The sequence below is a fragment of the Mastigoproctus giganteus genome, chromosome 3 (genome assembly GCF_048544385.1).
Source record: "Mastigoproctus giganteus isolate SK-2022 chromosome 3, ASM4854438v1, whole genome shotgun sequence".
In the NCBI taxonomy this organism is placed as follows: Eukaryota; Metazoa; Arthropoda; class Arachnida; order Uropygi; family Thelyphonidae; genus Mastigoproctus; species Mastigoproctus giganteus.
Genome location: NC_143577.1, coordinates 70982408 through 71005964, shown reverse-complemented (window position 1 = coordinate 71005964; position 23557 = coordinate 70982408). Strand labels below are relative to the sequence as shown.

General features: G+C 38.8%; 1 protein-coding gene across 1 annotated transcript in view; it reads left to right on the top strand.

Annotated features, from left to right (window-relative positions):
- Positions 1–23557, top strand: part of LOC150088074 (putative carbonic anhydrase-like protein 2) — a 277372-nt gene that overhangs the window by 222498 nt on the left and 31317 nt on the right. Inside the window, exons 9-10 of the mRNA XM_090370006.1 lie at positions 12059–12190; positions 19159–19201. Coding sequence (XP_090226132.1) covers positions 12059–12190; positions 19159–19201 — 175 coding nt within the window. The remainder of the gene's footprint in view (positions 1–12058; positions 12191–19158; positions 19202–23557) is intronic.

Here is a 23557-nt window from a genome sequence, read left to right as displayed (position 1 = left end):
AATCAGAAACAAGAAATGCCCAGGCCTTGATCTCATCGAGTCCGAAATATTGAAGAAAACCATGGAATTTCAGCCACAATTACTCCTCACATTATAACAATAGATGCTTAGAAACTGGACTATTCCCAACTACATGGAAATTAGCTAACCTAAAATTAATACTAAAAAATCCTACAAAGAATCCAGAAAACCTCGAGGCCTATCGACCGATCGTACTGCTCCCAGTGGCCAGCAAGCTGTTTGAAAGATTGCTCCATAAAATAATAACAAATCGCTATGAAACAGCAGGCCTCCAATCCGCAAACCAGTATGGCTTCAGATCGGGGACCTCAACTGTGGATGCACTGGGGAACCTGCTCAAGGTAGTGCAGGACTGAAGACAAAAGTACTTGCTGCTCATCTCCGCTGATTTGATTATCCGGGGCGTTTGACTCACTTTGGTGGCCAAGCATCCTGGCGAGGCTGAGGGAGGCCAGAGTGACGATAAACTTGTATAAAGTCATCGAAAGTTATCTTACCGAAAGAAGAGTGGAGATAAACATGCAGTACCAGAAACTTACGAGAGATGTGCACAGAGGATGTCCGCAGGGGTCGGTTCTGGGGCCACTCATGTGAAACATGGTCCTCGATGAGTTCCTGGAAATTGACCTGGGACCCGTGAGAGTGCATGCGTTCGCAGATGACCTTACCTTGATAGTGGAGGCGGACTCCAGGGCCCAACTGGAGGCGTTGGCAAACCGGGCACTACAGCGGCTACAACAATGAGTTTCCAAAAACCAATTAAGAATTTCACCAGAAAAGACCTCATCAATCCTCCTCAAAGGGAAACTACAACTGCGGCGGCCCCCGCAAATAAAAATTGAAAATGTCACCATAAAATTCGCGAGCGAGCTAGAGTACTTAGGCGTAATCCTGGATAATAACTTGTCTTTCCAGCAGCACCTATAATACATCCGGAGAAAAATCAGGGGCTACTCCGGGATGGTAGCCATATCACAAAGGACTGGGGTCTCGAAAAGAGAACCCTGTCAATACACTACAAAACAACTTTCCTACCAGCAATCACCTATGCAGCAGCGGTGTGGTTTCCCAAAGCGGCACTGGTTGTGAACAGAAGAATACTTGAAACGATCCAAAGGACCATATTACTCACAACAACGCGAGCTTGCAGCACAGTAAGCACCCCAGGTGCTTGCCGGAGTGCTCCCATGGATCTGGAGGTTATCCAGGCAGGGTTGCTGTTCCTGTTCCTGCTGTCCAGGGGAGTGGCTGCCACCCACCAGGGCTACACGCCTGATCCGGCGAACAGCCTAAAGAATGAAAAAGTCATGTTACAGACACACCTCCTAAACCTTTGGCAGAGAAGGTGGACTGAGATCACCAAGGGAGAAGTGACAAAAATTCCTACCGGACATCCGCAAGATATATCCAAAACAACCGCTGTGTTACTTCCCAGGGTACCACATGACAACGCTGTTAACAGGACATGGCCCCTACAATGAAAAGCTTTTCGCGCTGGGTCTCACCGACAATCCCAGCTGTACATGCGGGGAGAGCGAGAGCATGAGCCACATAGCTTATGAATGTCCACAATATGAGTACCTCAGAGGGATTCTCATAACAAGAATCAAATACCTTCCGAAGCGATTTGAGTCCCACTTCCTGTACTCAGAGGAAGAATACAGGGCGCTCTCCTCCTTCGCGCAGGATCTATTCGTCAGGAGGAAAATGCTAATTGCAATCTACAGCAATCAACACAGAGACTGACAAGAAACGCTACCAGATGAAACAGAAAATCGAAATTCGCGGGACACCAGACTAGACCAAATGGAACGCTGACAACTGGAAGAGACGTTAGGACGGGGATTACCCCATGAGTGACGTTGAAAACAGAGAAGAGACAAAGCAGTATAACTGCCAACAGACTGACGGCGACCTGAAGAGGGTACCCTAGCCCCCTTCACCTTTTATTTCCACACCCTTGGGGAGGGGACGACCTTCGTTCCCTCCCCTCCTCGCCACCCTACATCTTATACTCTGGTGGGGCATGGGCATGCCTCACTGACTGAAAACTGGGGATACCTACCCTATTGGTCCCAAATTTCTGTCTTTCACCCCCCAGTCTTCTGTCTCCCCCACCTCTATCTTTACGCTAACGAAAGCTCCACACAACAAAAATTAACGTGCTAAAAATCCTTTGAGCCCATAATTCGGCATAACAACCTTAGCGATCATATCCCCACGCCAACGCATATGTAATTGTACATGTGTATATATGTGTGTGTGTGTGTGTGTATCGTCACTAACACATAACCTAACGGATTTTATTTATTATTACTTTATTTTTTTTAAATATATATATATATATATATATATATATATATATATATATATTTTTTTTTTTTTTTAGGTCCTAGCCGCCGAAATCTCAGGAAAGTAAGCGGCAGGACCTGCCAGAGTAAAACTGAGTCTATTGGGTTCCTGGTCTGCCTCCACGGGGCGTAAGTGGGACAACGTTGGGCCTCAGCAGGGATCTAGCGGATAAATGACCAGATTAACAGCGGTACACGACACTACACATGAACAAGTCCCTCACACTTTTAAATCTCTGGCATTTCCCAGCGAACTGGTTCATCCACAATGAAAACAACGCGGAGATGGGGGAACCCCTGGTGCCATATGACAAAAACACACTTTACACTTACCAGAATACCAGTCTGCGCGGGTAGCACAGTGGTATCGTCACCATCTCCCCCCACACCAGGTGGAAAATGCCCGGGTTCGAATCCCGTCGATGACGCGAAGAACGTTAATGGCCTTTTTTCCACTGGAGTGACTGAGTTAGTCTGTCTCAGGCGTAGTAGCAAGGTTTTTTACCCCCAGAAACTGGTTTTTTCGTCCAGCAAAACAGGCAAATCGACCAGAGAACACACGCAATTTACAGACACAAATACAAGTTAATGTAAGAAATTACGGGTGACCTTAATATAATAATTTGAAATTTACCAGACAAACCTAACCACACAGCCAACACTCTCGACCTTTTTCTCACGAGCAACCCTTCCAAATATACACGATCAAGTGGTCCTATAGGCACCTCAGATCACAACTTGGTGATTGTCTCGTCTCCCGCTTCTTGATTAGACTGCGGTTCGAGCCCGTCACCACCAAATACGGAGGATGCAGAAAGGTCAGGGAATGACCCCCGCATATCCCAGAGCAATATGGCCTTAGTCGCTAATGCTCCAAACAACAATACAGTCTCGTCTCCAATGAAGCTTTTCTCTCATAGCCATTCTCAGACTTAGTTTTTGGCTTTACAAGAATGCATAATGGGATGATCTGCGAAATTTCTATCATTGTTTTCCTCGTATTACTGTTTTAAATCTTCTGATGTCAATATTTTCTCAGATGTTGCATGAAATCTGTCTTGTAGTGAAAAAAATCCTTTATTCCACACTCACTTCACTCCACCTTAAAATGTCGTCCTTGGTTTCCTCAACCTTAAAATCTCGTCCTGAAACTTGGTTTTCTAATAAATGTGCATAAGGTTCATGGTAAGAATGTTGCATATCGAAAATGGCTTGCATCCAAACCTCCAGATTAATTTTCTGCCTATACTGCATCTCGCAAAAATTGTAAAGCAGTTATTATTCAGTCTAAACTAGATTTTGAACAGACTAAGAGAATTTTCTTCTTGTCCAAACAGTTTAAGCATTCTGGTCCCTTTCCAAAGCTTGGCCGAAATTTTTGGCATCTGTACTTCCACCTCTGTTAAAACCTCATGGTTATAGTACCGCCTCTGATACAGATAAAGCCGACTTTCTAGCATCCTACTTATCTTCTAACGCTTGTATTACCGATCTTGGTAAACTAATTCCTACCATTTTCAGTACATTCCCTCAACCTCAATGCCTCCTGCGATCTTCTATCAAAAGGATGTCAGCAGAAATTTGAATAATTTTGATGTCCAGAAAGCGCCAGGTCCTGATGCTATTTCTCCATTTGTTTTCAAAACCTATACTCCTGAGTTTACTCCTTTTTACAATTCTTTATTCCATTGGTATTTTCCTTCTGCTTGGAAATTTGCTCAAATCCAGTCAGTCCTCCCCCCCCGCCACAAAGGTGACAAATCCCTTCTATTCAATTATTCCTATTCTACTCTTTCTAAAGTAATGGAGAAATCCACTAACCGCAAATTCGTAAACTATCTCGAAACCTTCGCTTTGATCAATGATCTCCAATATGGATTCCGTCAGTGTTGATCCGTTGGTTATATTTTGGCTTTTGTTACCCATAACATTTGATATTTAATGACTTGTGTTTCGCATGGAGATCTTCTAAATAAGCTTCTATCTTATGGATTTCTGCTTGTTTTTGTAATTAGGTATCCATTTTTTTTCCTGATCGCTGACTGTGGGTAAAAGTAGAACTCTGTCTTCCAACGTATGGTGGTTTTCCCCAAGGTTTAGGCCATTCTGCACTCTTTTCCTGTTGCATGTTCATGATATGCTCCCACTGACTGGAAATCCTATCCACAGTCTGTTGAATGAACTCTACTATCAACTACCAGTTCCTTACATACTAATCTCCGGGTAATTCTTCAAAGGGGAAAAGTTAACTTAGTTAATTTCAATCCTTCTAAAACTCAGTCCTGTCTTTATATCTCGCAAAAAAGGATTCTTCTGCTCCTATGCCTATCTTCGATGATACTCATATTTCTAGACAAGATCTTGACATAAGCAAATCACAAATATTGCTTTCTATGCATCTAAAAATTGGGTTTTCTCTTTCGAAACCCGCCCACCTTGAGCCACCTTGTGAAAAAGGCCCATAAAAACACCTCGCGTCATTGACAGGATTCGAATATGAGCCTTTCCACGCGATGTGTCCAGTACAGTAATTATATCAACTGTGCTACTCACGAGGCAAGAATAAAAATAAAATAACTTTAAAGTAAACCGATATCAAATAAAATGTCAGATTAATGTAAGCGACAAGCGGTCAAAATGCTGGTTTCTCGTCAGCCGAAGAAAATCTGGATACAAATAGAAGTAAAAGGTTTCTTAGCAGCATCTATAATTACCTTCCTGACACTCCCTTGCTTAATTTGCAGAGCGTATTAATTTCTGTAATTAAAATCAATTTTCTTAGACAATAATGATGTCTGGAAACTTTTGCGTGGATGGTTATACGTCGTGAGTACTATTAGTATAAATATTACGACTGCGGTTTCCATGGCGACGTTCAACGTAACATTCGGTTGCCACGACAACCGCATACACGAAAGACCGATGGACGAAGTTGCCACTAGGCGTAATGAACTAAACAATAATACGTTTATATGCATCCTTTATTTTTTCGGATGCATATTGATATTCGAAACCTAATCACATATTTAGCATCCAGAATGTTATGTTGGGAATTTTGTATTCTGGAGTACGTTTTTTTTTTACTTTTACGTCCGTTTTACACCCCCTTAATCAACACATTATCACTGTGGAGTGAAACAAATGCGTTGGCATCAGCAGAACTCGATAATTTTCATTACACGCTAAAAAGTTCGTTCGCAAACCAAATTCAAGTTTCCCAGAAGTTAATGGAAAAATGTTTCCACGCATATGCGTGTCAAAAGTCAGTTTCGTTTACTGACATTCACCATAAAAACTTACCGAAATTATTTATCACCCCTCACTTTTACGAAAACAGAAGTTAGTTGAACAAAGTTCTGATTAGAAACCAAAACAACAGAATCTAAAAACCTGTTTTGTTGGGCACTCTTCTGCTTAAGAATTGTATCAGAACTACGAAAAGAGTTCACTCCATTACGAAGTGAAGTATGTTTTTGTTAAATAATTAAAAGAGATAGCAAAGCAAGGAAATAAAAACTTGTTAAAAGTTAGACACTTTCTTCTAGTTTAGTTATTAAAAATTCGTTTTTGTAATGCGCAATTTAAAAGTGTACTATGACATTTCTAGAAAAAAGAATTGAAGACTGACGAGGTGTTCCTCCCTGGTAGATGCATATGACAACGTGCTCACAATAAATGTGTACAAAACTACTTTCAAAAGCGAGGAAGGCACTTGCATAAACGTTTTCAGAAGTTACACCGAAAATGTGGCGAAAAATGAGGCAGGTGGTTGCTTTCCAGAGTAACTCAAGTTAGAGCTCAATTGATTTATTTTTTATGCTTATTGTGAGGTTAAAAGGTGTCCATGACGCATTCTTGAGATAAAGAAAGAGGTTAAGCGTACATGATTAATGTAATTTTCTAAATGAAATCTCAGGAGTCTTTGTCGCTCAAAAATTTTCCTCCTTAACGAAGAACTTCCAGCATACTTATCGATTCCAATTATGTATTGAATTTTCTGTTCACGCTGTTAATATCAATCAGAATTTGTAGCACAGATTGGGGATCAGTCTGTGTCACAGTTATAAAAAAGTACGGGTTGATATCGCACTTTAAACCGGATATTATTAAGCACAGTATTGTAGAACAGAGCAAGTTATCTTTCAAAAGGAGATTCTCCAACCAGACTGAAATACAATTGCCTCCTAATCCGAGATATACCCGATACCTTGTTCCCTCTCTTATTACTGAGTATGAGCAGAACTGGCTTCGCATTTGTGTGTTGACAAATGCAATTTCTCCGGTTCGAAGTATCTTATTACTTAATTACAGAGAGGATTTATCTCTGTAAATGGGATACCCACTTTAAATGAGCACAGTTTCTGATTAGGATCTGATACAGTGGCTTAATTGTAATTTTAATACGATGCGCCTCATCGGACAGTTTTATAAACAGAAAAGAAAGAACGTTTTGTTCAAGAGAGGCAACGCGCAAACTATGTTATTCCAGTTTGAAAAAAAAAAGGAGAAAAGAGCGATACCCTTTTTTTTTTTTCATTTCTGAAGGTACCATCGTCCAATTTCAACTATCTGTACATTACTGAAAATTTTCCATAAGGAATAAATGTATAAAAAAAAAACCTTAGAAGCTTTCTTTTGCTGATTTCAATTCGACTTTATGCACACTCCTTAAATCAACTACAGTCACCTTAATGACTTTCATTCTTTTTGTCCAATTTAATCTTCATCACGATGTGCATACCCTTCTGCTGTGCCCGTCTGGCTCTGTTGTCAAAAATTTACACGTAGCATTCAAAAGCGTCTTCTTGATTGGGGGTGATCAGCTTTCAACTGACTGCGCTGCATTTAAAAGTTGTTGTACACTTTTTTTCACACCAACTATTTTTAACTTAGCCCTCACATGATTCACTTATTACTCTCCAAAGTTCTTTAGCGTATACATAATTTAAATTATCAAAATAATAGTAGGGATGAGCACAGTAGGTCTGATGATAATCTAAGAACAGTTTGGGTGAATCCATTTGGTCACAGTGACGTAGAGTAGATCAGGTGATATTACTCTTTAAACTAGAGAATACTAAGAAGAGTGTATGGAATAGAACTGAGACTACACACATGAGGGGGCATAAATTCAAGTTGAAGAAGGATGGTTGCAGGACAGATGTGCGGAAGTTTGCTTTCAGTCAGCTAGTGGTTGATACAGGTTTCCATCTATTGTTGTGGAAGCGGATGGGTCGAATAAATTCAGGGAAGACAGACAGATTCTTGGAAGGTTAGATTCATGGATAGGCGCAGCGTGATTTTTTTTCCTGTTGGTGCTATATAAGCTTGCTATCTTGCATCGTTTACAGCTTACAACAATAATTCAATCATAATATCAATATATTTTTTCCTTAATCCTGTATTAAATGAACGATAAAGAGAGTTGGAATTATTCAGTTAAATCCATTAAATTAATTTTAATTCACACAGTACCAAGATTATAAATGTATTTTGCGAGGAATTTATAACACAAGGATATAACATTACGGATCATCAATCCCGTCATCGCGTGCAACTTCGAAGTGAAGTTACACAAGTCTTTCAACTGCTGAGTGCAACTAATAAAGACCATACTATGACATACACTGCTCTACCATTAATATCCGGACACCCCCTCCATGGATGGGGAAAGAGGTCCTATGCATGCAACACGTCGCAGAATCTGCTATAAATATGCACACTGGGCTTCGAACAGACAATTACAAAATTCGGCATGCAAGATGACACGTTCAACAGAATTTCCTCAACAATTCAACAGAATTGATCACCTCAACAAATACTAGACGCCGATTAACATGGTGTAAGGAGCGCGAATCCTGGACTGTAGAGCAGTGGAAAACAGTCCTATGGACAGACGAGTCGAAGTTTGCACTCTACCAGTCTGATGGCCGTTCCTGGGTGTGGCGATTGCCAGAGGAACAGTTCCCTCCTGATTGTATCCTCCCAACAATGAAGTTTGGTGGAGGCAGTGTCATAGTATGGGGCTCCTTTCATGGTTTGGCTTGGGCCCGTTAGTCGTTATCAAAAAAACCATGAATGCTGTGCAATACCAGGACAGCCTTGACAATTATGCACTTCCAACATTGTGGCAATACTTCGGGGAAGGCCTATACCTGTATCAGCAAGACAACACGCCATGCCATACTGCTCGGCTCATAACAGAGTGGTTTGAGGACATGGGTGTGGAAAAGTTGGATTGACCAGCCCAGAGTGCTGATCTGAACCCTATCGAGCATCTTTGAGATGGTCGATAGGGTTCAGATCAGCACTCTGGTTGAGAGTATGAGCATAAAATGTTAAATGACACAATAAAATCTATTTTTTTTTTTTTTTGTCTACAGGTAGGTGTGCGGATATTAATAGTAGGGCAGTGTATAATACATCTGAAAAGTAATAAAATATCGTTAATAAATGACTAATTCAGCTTCGTGTCCATGGTTTCCTAAACTCTGAGTAACGGTTATCTTTTTCCATTTCTTTATAAGGTCAACCCTTACACCTGCTGGGGTTTAGTTTCCCAATTAACAACTATGCGATTTCTGATTTTTTTTTTTTTTTTCTTTCTGAAAGTGAGTCTTTGAAACAGAATTTGCGAATAACCAAAAATATTGATATTAACGGCCTTCGAACTTAGGATCATAACCACAAGTGTGTTCAAGGGCCGATTTGCATGTTATACGGGCTGAAAGGGTAGGATTAACTCACGGGGAAACCATATATCTTTCGTCTGAGATTGGCCAACTAAAACCTTGATTGACTAAGGTTTTATAAATTCCTCCAGTTATCGAACCTGAAACCTCTCCCAACGAGCTGCAGATATATCTCCACCCATTCTTAATCATGATCAAGATCGGGTGAAGAGAAAATAGACCCGTTGTAGTACGTGTCACCATGCTGGGGAATCTTTTGAGGAGAATCTTTTGAAAAAGCCCATTGGCATAATTGAATGACTACATGTTTCCTAACAGTAAATTTATTCTGTTTTTCTGGACGTGTATATAATCGTTAATTATACGATAGATTCTGCTCCATTGATATTCTAGAACTTTTTCTTCTTTTTTTATCGTATAAAAAGAAAAGTAATTATTGTGATGCTAAAATGTTTTCATTTCAGGATTTCCTTATTCAAAAAGTAAAAAAAAAAGAAACTGTAAACTACTACTACTATAGAATCCTTTTTTTCTTTCGTCTAGTGGTATATAACATTGTCTAGCAGAGTAAAAAAACAAACTTCCCAGTCGTAAATAAGAAGCAATCTAAATTTGAAATTTTAATTATGGAGACCTAAAAAGAGCTAATTAAGCCATAAACAAGATGTGCATCTTTAAGTGTCATAAATTATTCATTCTGATGTTGTTATCTTAGGATAAAGAGATTGTGATGAACAAAAACTAGACTATGTGCAGATATTACAGAGCTGTTGTAAAATGGACGTTCAGTTGCATTATGGGGAGAGTTTCGAGCATTTAATATTCACTCGTTTCAAGATAGATTTTTTATTGTAATCGAGAAAACTTATTAAAAGAGCCTTCGATGAATTGTTTAATTTGAAAATAACGTAACTACTATAAATAAAATCCAATATTCACAATGTATAAATTGAAAATTAACACTAATAAAAATATTACACGAAATTGTTTAATATATACTACCGCGATGGAAGAGTTTATTTAGATTTTTTTTCTCAAAAAAATTTGAGAAAAATAATATTGTATTTCCACAATATATTTTTAAAAAGGTTAATTGGATTTTAACTACAAGAAATAACTGAACTTTTGATTACTGGAAAAATTTGTTTAAAAAAAAGTGTGGTATTGTGCTGTATAGGATTCATAAAGGTAATTCAATGATATTTCAAAAATGACTGTTTTAATGAATGTGTTGCCTTTAACTTGTGCTAAAGGCAATTTATAAAGTTCATTTGTAATAATTTAATATAGATTAGCATGCGAAGTTAGTATCGTTGGACAGTGAGGGTGATTTGGTGATGGATTTTTATCTTCTCAGAACTAGATTTGAATGATTTCACCCAATTGAAGATAAAACATTCGCTAAGATTCATCCTAAATGTTTTTATTCGTATCTTTTCTCTTCACAAGCCAATAGCTCTTAATACGCCTCTCAGCTGAACACATCTAGCGTTCTACCTATAAATACTTTCCACCAATTTATATTGAAACGCCATTAGAAACAATGCACTGAAAAAATATCAAAAGTTAATATTTGGAGTAGCCATCATGGTCTTCCATGAGCATAGTAATCCTATGGGGCTGTGCTCACTGAAGAGTATTCCCTGGTATTATCCTTAAACCCACTTCGATATTCAGAATTGTGAGATCATGCCATCTCTTTACCGCTGCTTCAAAATTTACTGCTTCGACTCAGCCAATGGCTCTCCGATGGTACGTCCATTGCGCCATGACAGGCATTGGCTGCAATTCTGAGATAAATACTGGAATTAATGAAGAGCTGGAACATCTAGTTAGAGCGTCATCAACTGTGCATTTTCTTTCTGGTAGTGTAATATCCTTCTGGTGATAGTTGATCAAGCGATTATCCACAATCTTTGGAGTATGACGCTTATAGTTTTAAAAGGGCGACTTTACCATTTCTTGGTTGATGTTTATATTTCCGATAGGCTTTCGAAGTCATCATTTATCTCTCACCAGGCTGTAGCTGAATGTAATAATATTGTCGAGGATAAAAGTAGAGGGTGCACTGGATGTGAAGCATCCGAGCCTAATACAAAAGGGAACACCATCCCAAATGCTGTTAAATGCTATTTATTATCACAAAGTAAGATTCAATTTCGCGGTTGGCAGGTATTACCCTTTTGTCTTCGATTACTACATGATGTACAGAACAGGGCAAGGTTTTCTGAATTTTTTTTTTGCGTTGAATAATACATGCTGAAGAGTAGTGTATTTCCATGTCCAACCAAAGGATTTTGTGCTTAGGATTCCAGAGTTTCCTTGTTGTATTGTATTAGGGATTTTAGGAGCATCAACGACTAAGGCCATAATGCTCCGTATATACTGTCTTTAAATTGTAAGAGTTCAGTAGTTCTGTTTGCTGGATGAAAAATCATAGTTTTCGGGATAAAAAACCCAACTACCATCTGAAATCGACTAACTCAGCCACGTTGTGAAAAAATGCCATAATTTCTTACGTCATCGAACGGAACTCGAACTCAGGTCTTTTCCACCCGGTGTAGGGAGTACGGCGATTCTACCAACCGTGCTACCCACGAGGGCAAAATTTCCTTCAGGAACAGCTGAGTAAGGCTACGTTGAATATCCCTTTAAAATGAATTTTGAATGTTGTATGGAAATAACAGGTTTATAGCTATTAAAGAATGAAACTGCAGGTTTCCATATTGGCGGAATGCCAATATGAGAACCTTCTGCAGAACCAGCGGATGTAAAGTGGAATGATGGAAGTTTAATGAAAATAGATTTATATTTTTACTAAAATATCCAGATGTAAAACATCTTGTAACTGTACCTTAATAATAAAGTAAACCTTTAAGAAAACAGGTTCTGTTTGCATTAGAACATCTAGATGTAAGAATTCTTGTACTCCTAACTTAATCTTAAACCTTAATGTTAAAATGAAATCACATTAATATGTTTTTATCCTATCAGCTCTATGCACTACGCAAGTTGATGCAAGGAGACATCGGCAACCCTAAAGCTCCTCTAGCGGACAATTTTCGCCCAACGTTGCCCTTAAACCAGCGATCGATCCGAACCAACATAGATTTCCACCAGAAAGATGTAAGTATTAGTTGACTAAATTGAGTTTGGAAGGGTATTAGTTACGGTAAGAATCAGAGCCGAGGCAGAAGTTAAACGAAATGATGCCATCTAAAATAAATGGGTTGGTAATGGGTGCTCGGAGTGGTGGGGTGGTTAAGGCATCTCTACTCTTTGAGCCAGTAGATGTTGATTTGCAGGGATCGGTTCTTGGAATCGGGACTGGCGGTATAACAGCGCGAGAGCTTGCCACCCGCTCTGTTAAAGAGCCGAACCTATGAAGAAGAGTTCTTTCGGAGGCGTGGAAAGAGAAATTCGTGGGTAATCTGGAAAACCTATCTGATATGCGTTCAAATAGTTTTAATTATGATATACGTCTAAGTATTTAAAGATAACGTTACCGCGCGATTAGGGCCGACACCATTAAGATGAATAACAGATTAAAGTTTCAGGGCCTTATCGGAAATAGCTGTCAGTGATGATGAGTCAACTGGGATCTGGTCTTATCTAATGGTTACTCTTATCTGTTTTCTCGGGTGAAGCTGCAGTCCCTAAACTAATGGCACATTTTAGTTAATGAAGTGAATGAGTGACGTAATAAGGTAAACACGTATATAAAATATTTACTGTGACCGCCCCACTTTTATTACTCAACAAATTATTTCTTTTAATAAACGCGAAACAATTTCAGCTTTGAAAGACCAAGCCTGAATTGCTGTCTGATGTACAAGACAAACACATAATAGTCGAATATGTGTGTGTGTGTGCTCTTGCTTATCTACTGGCTGCCGTTTGGACGCGAGATAACACTCGAGCCTTGGCTCTCCGAACGTTCGATTGTGAGATCCGGGATTACTACGTGTTAGCGTATCTGCTCTCGTAGCCAGTCAGGGGTGTATGCACGCGAGCACGTAGACGCTGAGGGTGACAGAAAGTCGAAGAAAACCAACTCACCGGAGAAAGATAAAGTTCTTTATTAGGAACTGAATATATATTTGGTTTAATGGTTAAACAGTAAGCGAATGGCATTGTTTTAATGGATGGAAAAGAGTTTTAAGTATTTATTACCTTAACAATAGTAAATGCTTAAAAATGGTTTCAAAGGATTTAATAGGACCCGGATGTCAGGTGCATAAATAACCAGATGAACTCCTACGAAAACATACAGGACAGAACGGTTACCATAAGTCACCAGGCACATTAGCTTATCGGAGAGGTCATTAGCCATTTCTAAGACACTTAAGTGGGAGAGTGCCAATGAGAGATTCCATCTTAGATTGTTAATAACAGAGAACAGATGGATGTGGCGAAGTATAGGTTGAACGTTAAGAATTCATGAGTTGTCTGTCGCAGTTCTGTGGAAGCATTTTTCTTGTGTGTTAGTTTGGTAGAGTGCACGGAATGGGTATCGTTTATCGTCTCCAGTGTGTGTTCTGCTTCATTTCCTGCAAACACACCAGAGAAATACTCGGGCATCAGCGTTTGGCATCGAGCAGTGGAGCGTGTCACGACAATAACAAGAAACTTAACTCTTCTTCGTACGTGAGGACGATTGCTCTTCACTGAAAAAGCGAAGGAAGAAGAAAAAAATCCTACAATAACTGATCGTATTTCCGGATTAGCTGAGCGTGCACAGCAGTGAAATAAGACACATGCACTTCTTGCATTGAACTCCTTACATGCATAAGGCTCCAAGGTATGTCTGCACTTCGAGAAGTATAACGAATTATACCAGCTTACTCTTGACCTTATCGCAGCACGTTCTGGTCTCTTGTTTACAGACGGTCTTCTGAAAATTAGCCCAACTCCATCGTTTTTAATATTTTCGATTCATCTGCTGCGTCTTCCAATCATGTTTCTTCCTGGTCTTAAGATACTTATGGGAAAGGCTCAAGGTCATGAATGTAGGCTGGAAGTAGAATCGATAGTGCATACTGGGCAATCGACTGAGCCTGAGGATACTAACTCTAAATAATTTTAATAATTCTTATTAAATATAAATCAGAATACACTGAAGGATCTTGGAAATATATAGCGAAAATTGAATAAAAGCGGAATTAAGTATATGATTTCGTCTATTTAATAAAACAATGGTTTCGCTTATTTAAAATGTCAAGATGGTCATTGGGTGTGTGTGCTAAGTGCCACAGCATCTAGGGCTATAACGCGCCAATATATTGTCCATATTGATGCGTTATAACCCTCGCCTGAGATCGACCAACTCAGTTACATTGTGAAGAAAGCCCATAAATATTACTCACCTCATTGACGGGATTCGAACTCTGGCCTTTTCCTCAACGTATGGGAGGACGGTGATTGTAACCACTGTGCTACACCGAGGCCACTAGGAGATGGGATTTGGTTCTTAAACTGCGAGCTCCACCAATATTAAGCAATTCTTCTTTGATTTATATTCGACTTGGTAAAAAATGTTGCTCACCATAAATGTCTTTTAATTATCTTTTAAAGTAATTTTACTAATTTAATATTAAAAAATAGCAAGAGCTTTTTACTAATTGATTAAGTTTTCTTAATTTTACATTTTCAATAAAAAATTATCTTAAATCTGACTTGTAGCTTATTTAGAAAGTTAATGTGAGCAACACTATCACTAATATGGTTAATTTCATTAACCATATTTTAAATAATCAGCACAGGAATACAAATAAGTGATCTTTTCTCATAATTATACAAACATTAATGTGTGCGATATTAACGCAAGGAAAGACATTTTTTTATTAGGTAAACTGAGGTCAATTGCAACTTTTTGTTTGCAATTGCTTCTATAATGAAGCTATTTATATGAAATTACGAAATTTATATACAAGAAAGGTTGTTTGCGATTGTAATCGTACACCAACCTACCATAATTAACAAAACATCCATTTATTCAAAGCAATTAACAGTGTGTTAGCCTACTATTGGGTGCAATAACTTCTTAAGCGTGTCTAGGATGATTTTCTACTAATTTCCAGTGGAAAGTTAGTAGTATTGTGCTCTCCACTTCTCTCTTAAAGCATTTATCAGCTCCACTAACGAAGAGAGGCATCTTGGCCTTTCCCTAATTCTATGTTTTACAGTTCACCCACACTTATTCAATTAAGTTGAGGTCGGCACTCCGTACTGGCCATTGAAATGTTCTGATTATCTTTGATAATCCTTGCTTTGTGACATGGAGTTTGTGATGTAGAATGTTTAAGGGCCGCTTCCATAAATCTATCACAATTTAGGGAGAACAAAAACTCTCCAGAACAACAATGTAAGAAGCATCATTCATGATTCTATGCACTGCAACCGGTGAACCTAGTCCATACTACGAGAAGCATCCCATACCGTGACACCTTCTAGTTTGAAGTTGGGACAATACATTCAAGTAGTAAAAACCAAACTATTATTTTTAGGACACCCGAATAATTAAATTCATCTGCCGCGCATTGTCTATTATGTCTGGAAATTTGCATGTGTTCTATGATCGATTCGATCAGCCTATTTTTCTAAACGAAAAACCCAACTTTTCGGAGGAAAAAAAACATTTCTATCCACGCCTGAGACTGACTAACTCAGCCACTGAGTTAAGAAAGCCCACTAAAGTTCCTCGGGTCATCAACGGGATTCGAACCCGAGCCTCTTCCACCCGGTGTGGAGAGGATGGTGGCGATACCACTGTGCTACCCGCGCAGATTCAAGTAGTAAGAGTTCTTTAGGCATCCCATCCTCCATACTTAAATGCATTGTTGTTGTTGTAGGGTTTTAGGAGAAAAAAAATTTATATTTCTCGCCTGAGATCGACTAACTTGGCCACACTGTGAAAAAGGCCCATAAAAATTCCTCACATCTACCGAACTCGGGTCTTTTCCACCCGGTGTGGGGAAGATGGCGACTGTGCTATCCACGAGGGCCTCAAATGCGTACGCCATACTGGAAGAGCGTGTAACATAATTCATCACTCTGCAGAACTGATTGACAATCCAGGTTTGGTGTAGCTTCCACCATGCCAGTCGATGAGTCAATTGTTTTCGTTATCAAAATGCTTTTGGGCCACAGATCTTTCCCTGTTAAGTTCGAAGAAAATCCATTTTGAGATTTCCACGTGTTCTCAAAACAGATTTGTCTCTAGCTGCTTGTACCTCATATTCTCTTGTATCGAGGGTAGGTAACCAGCCATCTCAAGGCGCGTTGGTTATTGTCAGTAATTATTTTACACCTACCTGATCGTGTAGTGTGCTAGGTTTCACCGCTGGACTTCCATTTATTCAGTATGTTGCCAATTATCGACTTGGAAGTGTTTAATTCCCGAGAAACAGCGCAAACGGGCATTTTCCTCACATGACATCCAATTATCATTCTTCACTGAAATTTTGTTAGCTATTTACATGCGCTCATCGTTCCACACGGATAACTGCTGAACACCTTTATAGACTAAAATGCTTGCATATTTCGTAGCCACAGTTTCCTTCAATCAGTGGGATGTATCATGATTTTTATAGGCTAGTGTATATCAGTCTGTTTGAACAGCTGCTTAGTAATTGCTATTTATCAGTTGTCGTTAAATATACGACTCAATATTTTTACTATATCACTCGGTACGCCACAACCGTTGGTTGAACAAGAACACCAAATTTCAAAATCATTCGAAGTTTCCCTCAAATTAAGATAAAAATCTATAAACGCATGAGTTAATAATATCAACGTTACTGTGATAAACTATATGTTAAAGACATCCCCTATTTGCAAATATTATAAATGGCCCCCATAGTTCATACGGAGATAAAGCCTGCTTGTGTCTCTTGGCCGCTGTAGCAACTATAGTAGGCGACGATTTGAAACATTACAATCGACCCCGTTCTTACACCATTGTTTATATCTATATTTTCTGAAAAACTCCACTAATCATAGCATATCTCAGTTAGTTATTTAAGCAACTCAAAGTCGACTTGTAGAGAATAACTTAGTCACAGATGAGGTTTGCAAGCAACTTTTGATAAAACGTTAATAACAAAAACTCCTCGCTGTTATAAAACTTAGTGATATACCACAAAGAGCTTATGTATTAGATTTATTACATTATAGGGTCTCCTTTGAAGACTACACAACAGCACAGCACAAAGTCCTCGTGGAATAATCTGCAATATTATAAGGCAGGGTTCCAGAGAAGTATTTCATCATGGACATGCCACGTTGGTCTGATCAATGAGTCCTACCAGGTCTTCTCACTAAGAGCAATAAGAAAAGTACTGCTCCATAAAACTGCATCGGTAGTGGAAGGACAATGTTGGAGGATATCATAATATCGCCTCTTGTAGAAGGAGGTATCTCTCTGCAAAGTTAAGTTGAAAAACTATCAACTTAACATCGTACTACGAAAAGGAAGCTCAAGCAACTGTCTGCCAATTTCGTTATTTACAGTTTGGACGGAAAAGCCATTTTCAAACGTTCTCTTAGCTGTCAATCACTTTTTTTTTCTTTTCCATCTGATACTGTCGCTCTAGGAAATAACTTTTCACTGTTTCAAAATATCGATAAAGTTATCGAATCCGAATTTTTTGTTCCTACAACGACCAATTCCGAAGTCGGCAGGATGTCCGCCAAATGTTATTTACGGGAGGGTATCAGAAAGTTCGTACCCTGACCTAGATAAAACATCAGTAGGAAGATGCAGTTTTTAATATAAGTTTTCTATATGTTCAATAACTAACATGTGAAATTTTCATTTCCGTAGGTGATCGTACACCAGAGATGGAGCCCGGAATCTGAGGAAGGATCCTATGGTTGACAAAGTGGAGTATCGAGCAGTGAACAAGTTCCTGCATTTGCATGGCAAGAAAGCTCAGAAAATTGACGAAAAAATTAAAGTTGTGTATGGGTAGAATTGTCCATCCTATGACACTGTAAAAAAGTGGAAACAGGAATTCCAGTGTCTTTGACGAGCCAAAAGAAGGAAGGCCATCAACATCCACAGACAGTGAGATGGTTGCAAAGGTTGAGCAGCTGGTGCTGAGTGACAGATGTGACAATTCATTTAATCGCAAATGCAGTGGGAATTAGTTATGGGTCTGCCCACAGCATTTTACATGACCATCTACGCATGCCTAAAGTCTCCGCGTGATGGGTTCCAAGATTGCTGACGCCTTTGAAGAAGCAATGTGAATGCGATGTTCTCGCCAACTGCTAGATTTGTGTACGGCTTCGAACTACTGCAGCATCCACCCTTCTTATTTCGTGAAATGAAGAAACCACTGCGTGGACACTGCTTTGATTCGTCTCAGGAAGTCATCAGTGACGTGGAATCGTGGTTTCAGGCAAAAAAGTGCGGACTTCTATGATCAAGGAATTAAAGAACTGATCCATAGATTGGAGAAATGTGCTACTATACATGGAGAGTACATAGAAAAGGATTAAAGTTCCTGCGAAGTTACCTTTCTAGAGCTGTTATTTCTAGGTAAGGGTACGAACCTTTTTGAAAGTACCTCGTTTATGAATGCATAGGTACATTCCGGTAGTAAAGAATGATTTAAATTTATTATAATGATATTTAATACATTTTAAAAGATACAAAATAATACATTTTAGCTACATACGCACTGTGTAACATAATACCTGCCATGATAACCTCAAGATTATGTTCTGAATGTAGAAACCACGCAACTTATGTTGAAAAGGGTATTAGTGCATAGAATAATTAGAGGATAGGAACCGAAATATGAAACTGCCAATGGCCATATTATATCTAACAATACGCAAATATACTGTGCACTTGGGAAACTTGTCTCTAACGTAGTAATCAGCAGTTAATTAGTCTACTTTTAGTTTGTAGTATGCTTGCTTCACTTGCCACGAGCACTTACTTGGATACTCAAATTAACGCAGCCTCAGGATGAGAGTAGCCAATATGGTAGAGCTTGTAGAGGAATTAACATTTATAATTACCTTTCTAATACTAGTAATGATTGTGATGAGCTTTACTTCGATCATTGCTCTGTTTGTTACAGGGGATGGAATGCCCAACTATGTACAGGAATATGAGATATAAAGGTAAGTAGAATCTGCCTATCTATTCAGTTATTGCAGCGTAATATTCTATTTATTTATTTTTTATTAATTAAAATTATTTAGCTGAAATGGATAAGAAAAGTTCTGATTCTCATTGTTTTTTAAAATATTTTTAAATAATAATAATAAAATCATAAAAATAGCATTTATTCTAATGCCATGACGCTTTTATTGCACATTCGTTTTAAAGAATAAACTTGTCACTGTTATAACCGGAATTGGTGAAAATAAAACATTAATCACGTGCTCAGTTTAGTACGATTATTCTGTATTTAAATATTGATGGATGCAGTTTTATTCCCTTGTCATTTAGCCCGGAAATATTTTTACTTAGACTCGATGTTTACAAATCTCTATTTGTCTCAGTGGATAAATTCGATAAACTACACACCATCTCCTTCAGTCTCGTGGGAATGCTATTAAGAAGAGAATCCTAATAGATTTGTATTATGAAGTTTCGTTTGTGGATAGCTAAGCCAAGTAAGAGAAACAGATAATTTCGTTTATGTACCGGTACATAAAAGAAATGAGGCTACAAAATCAGCTAGACGTTATTTGTTTGATATTTATTATGATTTGAATGTGCCCGAAAAGACTTCTAAGTACCTATTAGAAGAACAAAAAAAATCCGAGCACAGACCTAAACAATTTCTGAAAGATTTTGAACCGGTGACAGGCTCTGGCAATTTACTCTCTTAGCTGATGTCTTGCGAAGAAGAAAAACATTGATTTATTTGTGGGAAGGAATCCAAGGAATTCCACTTCTCCCAAACTGATGCTTTTCTTTGTCTGTATACGAAAGTCATTTGCAGACGAGGAACTTCGGTTTTCCATATATTCAAAAGTAGTTTTCGCTTCTTGTGAAAGAATGAATATATGTTTACATGTTTGCAAAAAAAGCAATCTTTAAAATCACCGACAGATGTCCTTCATAACAGTCATCTGAATCGTTCCACTGAAACGAAAAGTATATGGGAAGGTCTTGCCGACAGCGGAATGAAGAGCCAAAGCAGACAGCAATATCTAACCTTAGGAGCGGGAGTAATTTATTCAGCTCTGAACTTCTGCCGTAGGAAAGTTATTTTCCACATATATTTGCACGAGACTGATACTAAAGTTATTAAATGTTGTCAGCTAGAATCACTTTTTATGTGATGTGGTGTCCGATACATCACGATTTAAACCATCGACATGTTTTCTTAAGTATATACTGTTTGACAATTTCCCATACCTTAAAAGCACGAAAGAGTATATCAACAATTGTAGAAAATCTGAAAAATAATGTTATTTATCTTGCCTCCAGTTTTTAAATCAATTAAAGATTCGATTTAGATAACCTCTGAGCATCCGTACAAATCAAAGTTCAGGTTCATTCTTATCACCTATAGAGAGAACAGATACACTGTGTTGCCACTTTATTAGGTACACGCCCACAAATGGTATGGCCCACAACGTTGCAAGTCACATGACCACAGTTGTGGATATAAATGCAGCAGAACAAACTTACTAGTAGTATAAGTTAAGCGTACAAACCGCAGCAAGAATGGGGAAGAGGAGTGATCTAACGGACTTCGAACGTGGCATGGTAGTAGGTGCAGGCCGTGCTGGACAAAGCATCTCTGAAACGAAGTTCTCCTGAACTTTTCACGCACCAGTTTCAAGGGTGTATCAAGAATGGTGCAACGAACAAAAACATCCTCTCAAAGGCACTCCTGTGGAAGAGAATCGCTTGTTGATGAGAGGTCAGAGGAGGATGGCTAGAATTGTGCAAGCAAACAGACGGGCACAATGCCGCACATCACGTCAGAATACAACCTTGGTGCGCAGAACAAAATATCGCAACGGACCACTAGTCGCACTTTGTCGCGAATGGGCTACAACAGCCGATGGCCACATCGCGTACCTTTGTTATCAATGAAGAACAAGATAGCACGCCTCCTGTGGAGCACAGCAACACCAGCACTGAACTATCGATTGGAAAACAGTTGCTTGGTCTGACGAGTCGAAGTTCCTGGTGCATCATGTTGATGGAAGGCTCAGAATTTGGCGAAAACAACACGTTGGGTCCATTGATACCCATAGATTCACGTCTGAATGCCATCTTTACCTAAACATCGTTGCTGACCAATTGCATCCATTCATGTTGACAGTTTATCCTGTCAGATGGCTACTTCCAGCAGGATAATGCGCCGGTGCACAAAGCCTGAATCATTATGGAATGGTTCCAGGAACATGACAATGACTTTTCTTTGCTGCAGTGGCCCGCTCAGTCCGCGGATCTCAATCTTATTGAACGTATTTGGGATGAGGTGGAAAGGGCTGTTCGCTGCAGGCCTACACCTCCGTCGAATCTCAAAGAACTGCGTGACACACTCATGTCTCCATGGTATTCGATTCCTGCACGTTTTCAGCATCTTGTTCAATCCATGCCTAGACGAATTCAAGCTGTTTTGAAGGTTAAAGGAGCCTCAACACGTTACTACGTAGGTGTACCTAATAAAGTGGCAGTACAGTGTAGCTGACCAACATGTTACAAAAAGAATTATAATATATCCACAAAGCTTTTTAACACTGTCTTATTATCTGAAACTATTCATAAGCATAAATAGTTGCAGATAATTGTGATGCCAACAGAATCGCATTATTCAGATACACGATCCTGCTGGTCGTCTGTAATCCATAAATAAATAGAAAATTTATTTATGGATTAATTTTATATATATATATATATTCAGTTTTCATGGCTGGTTGGTTGTTTCTTAACCCATCGTATCACAGCGCATTAGTTATTAAGGTATGAACCAGTCATAATTCAAAGCTGGAAGCTTCGAATCGTTTTGTCAATCCGCTTATCTATTTTGAATCAAAATTGATTGTATGTATTATTTTCTTAAGAAATTAAGTTCAAGTTGTCTCAGTATTTCCGAGAACTCATAAGATTTACTAAGTTGACAATAAATTGAGAAAATGCTACTCTAGTTGATTATCATTGAAAGAGTTAGCACATTTAGATATATGCAGAAAGTCAAGAGAATAATTTTACACCTTGTGGTAATGCATTTGCCGGTATTGGCGCTAGATGATCCCGCGTTATATATGAATGCCATGAAATCAAAATATAAATTAGTTACAATTAGAATATGAAAAATATACAGTTAGCAAACTTCAAGTTTAGAAACGACCACTCACTAACCATCTCCTTCAAAAGCCCTCGTGTGTAGGTAGGTAGGATCGCTGTCCTCCCCCACACCAGGTGGAAAATACCTGACTTCGAATCCCACGAATGAAATGGAATTTTTATGGGTCTTTTTCATAAAGTGACTGAGTTAGTCGGTCTCAGGCGAGGGTACAATGTTTTTTCTCCCGGAAACTTGGGTTTTTCGTCCAGCAAACAGAAAATCAACCTCAGAACACGCAATTTACAGACAGCATACACGGAGCAACATGGACTTAGTCATCAATGCTCCTAAAACCCAACAACAACCCTTTCAAAAACAGAGGGATATTAGGGATATTTTATTCCTTCTTCTTGCTACCATTAAGGCTCGAAAAATAACGCGAGTTACAACTCTTCCAACCTTCTGCCTAAATACTAGGTGAAAACATCCGGTATTTAAGCATATATCAAAATCAATTACAACCTTGAGGATAAATCCATAAGGAAATAAAAAGAAAAATAGCCCAGTAGCTGTTGATTGTCTTGCATCAGCTTTGTGATACGGAGAAGTGGAAAAGTGACATCTCTGTGTGATAGTCACTTCCCACCTAAGTTTGCTTGTCAGGTAGGACGTAGTTGAAGGTGACATTCTCGTCATGTGTCCCCTGCTGTCATTCTCAATACTTCTTACTTTCTATTCCTCCATTTATTAACAGAGAAAGGGGTTACTTCTATTCAAACCCACCCGAAACTTGTTGTGCTGCTTACCTAACTGCAGAGAAACCGAATCAATCATTTAACGCCAAGTTATTAATGGAGTAAATAACGGTTAATGAAAGGTATTTTTCGTTACGTCTTAACCTTAAGACGGCTCAGCTGAAATTGTCTGTTAGAAAGAATAATGAAATCATGCTTTTCAAACTCGAGGAGTTTTCTTAATTACCTCCCACTTCAAGAATGATTAACGAAACAGAGCGTCAAAAGTTGAGAAGTAATTACACCTTTTAAAGCTAAATTTGCGGCAATTATTTCTCAGAGACATCACCTGAGTTAAGGGGCCTGAAACCGACCCCGCTTGCAGAAATTTGTTTCAATAGTTCTTGATAATTATGCAGTGAGAAAGTCAACTGTTAACCTTAGTAATTCTCCCCTTGGTTGATCAATTTATGTAGGACCTTGCA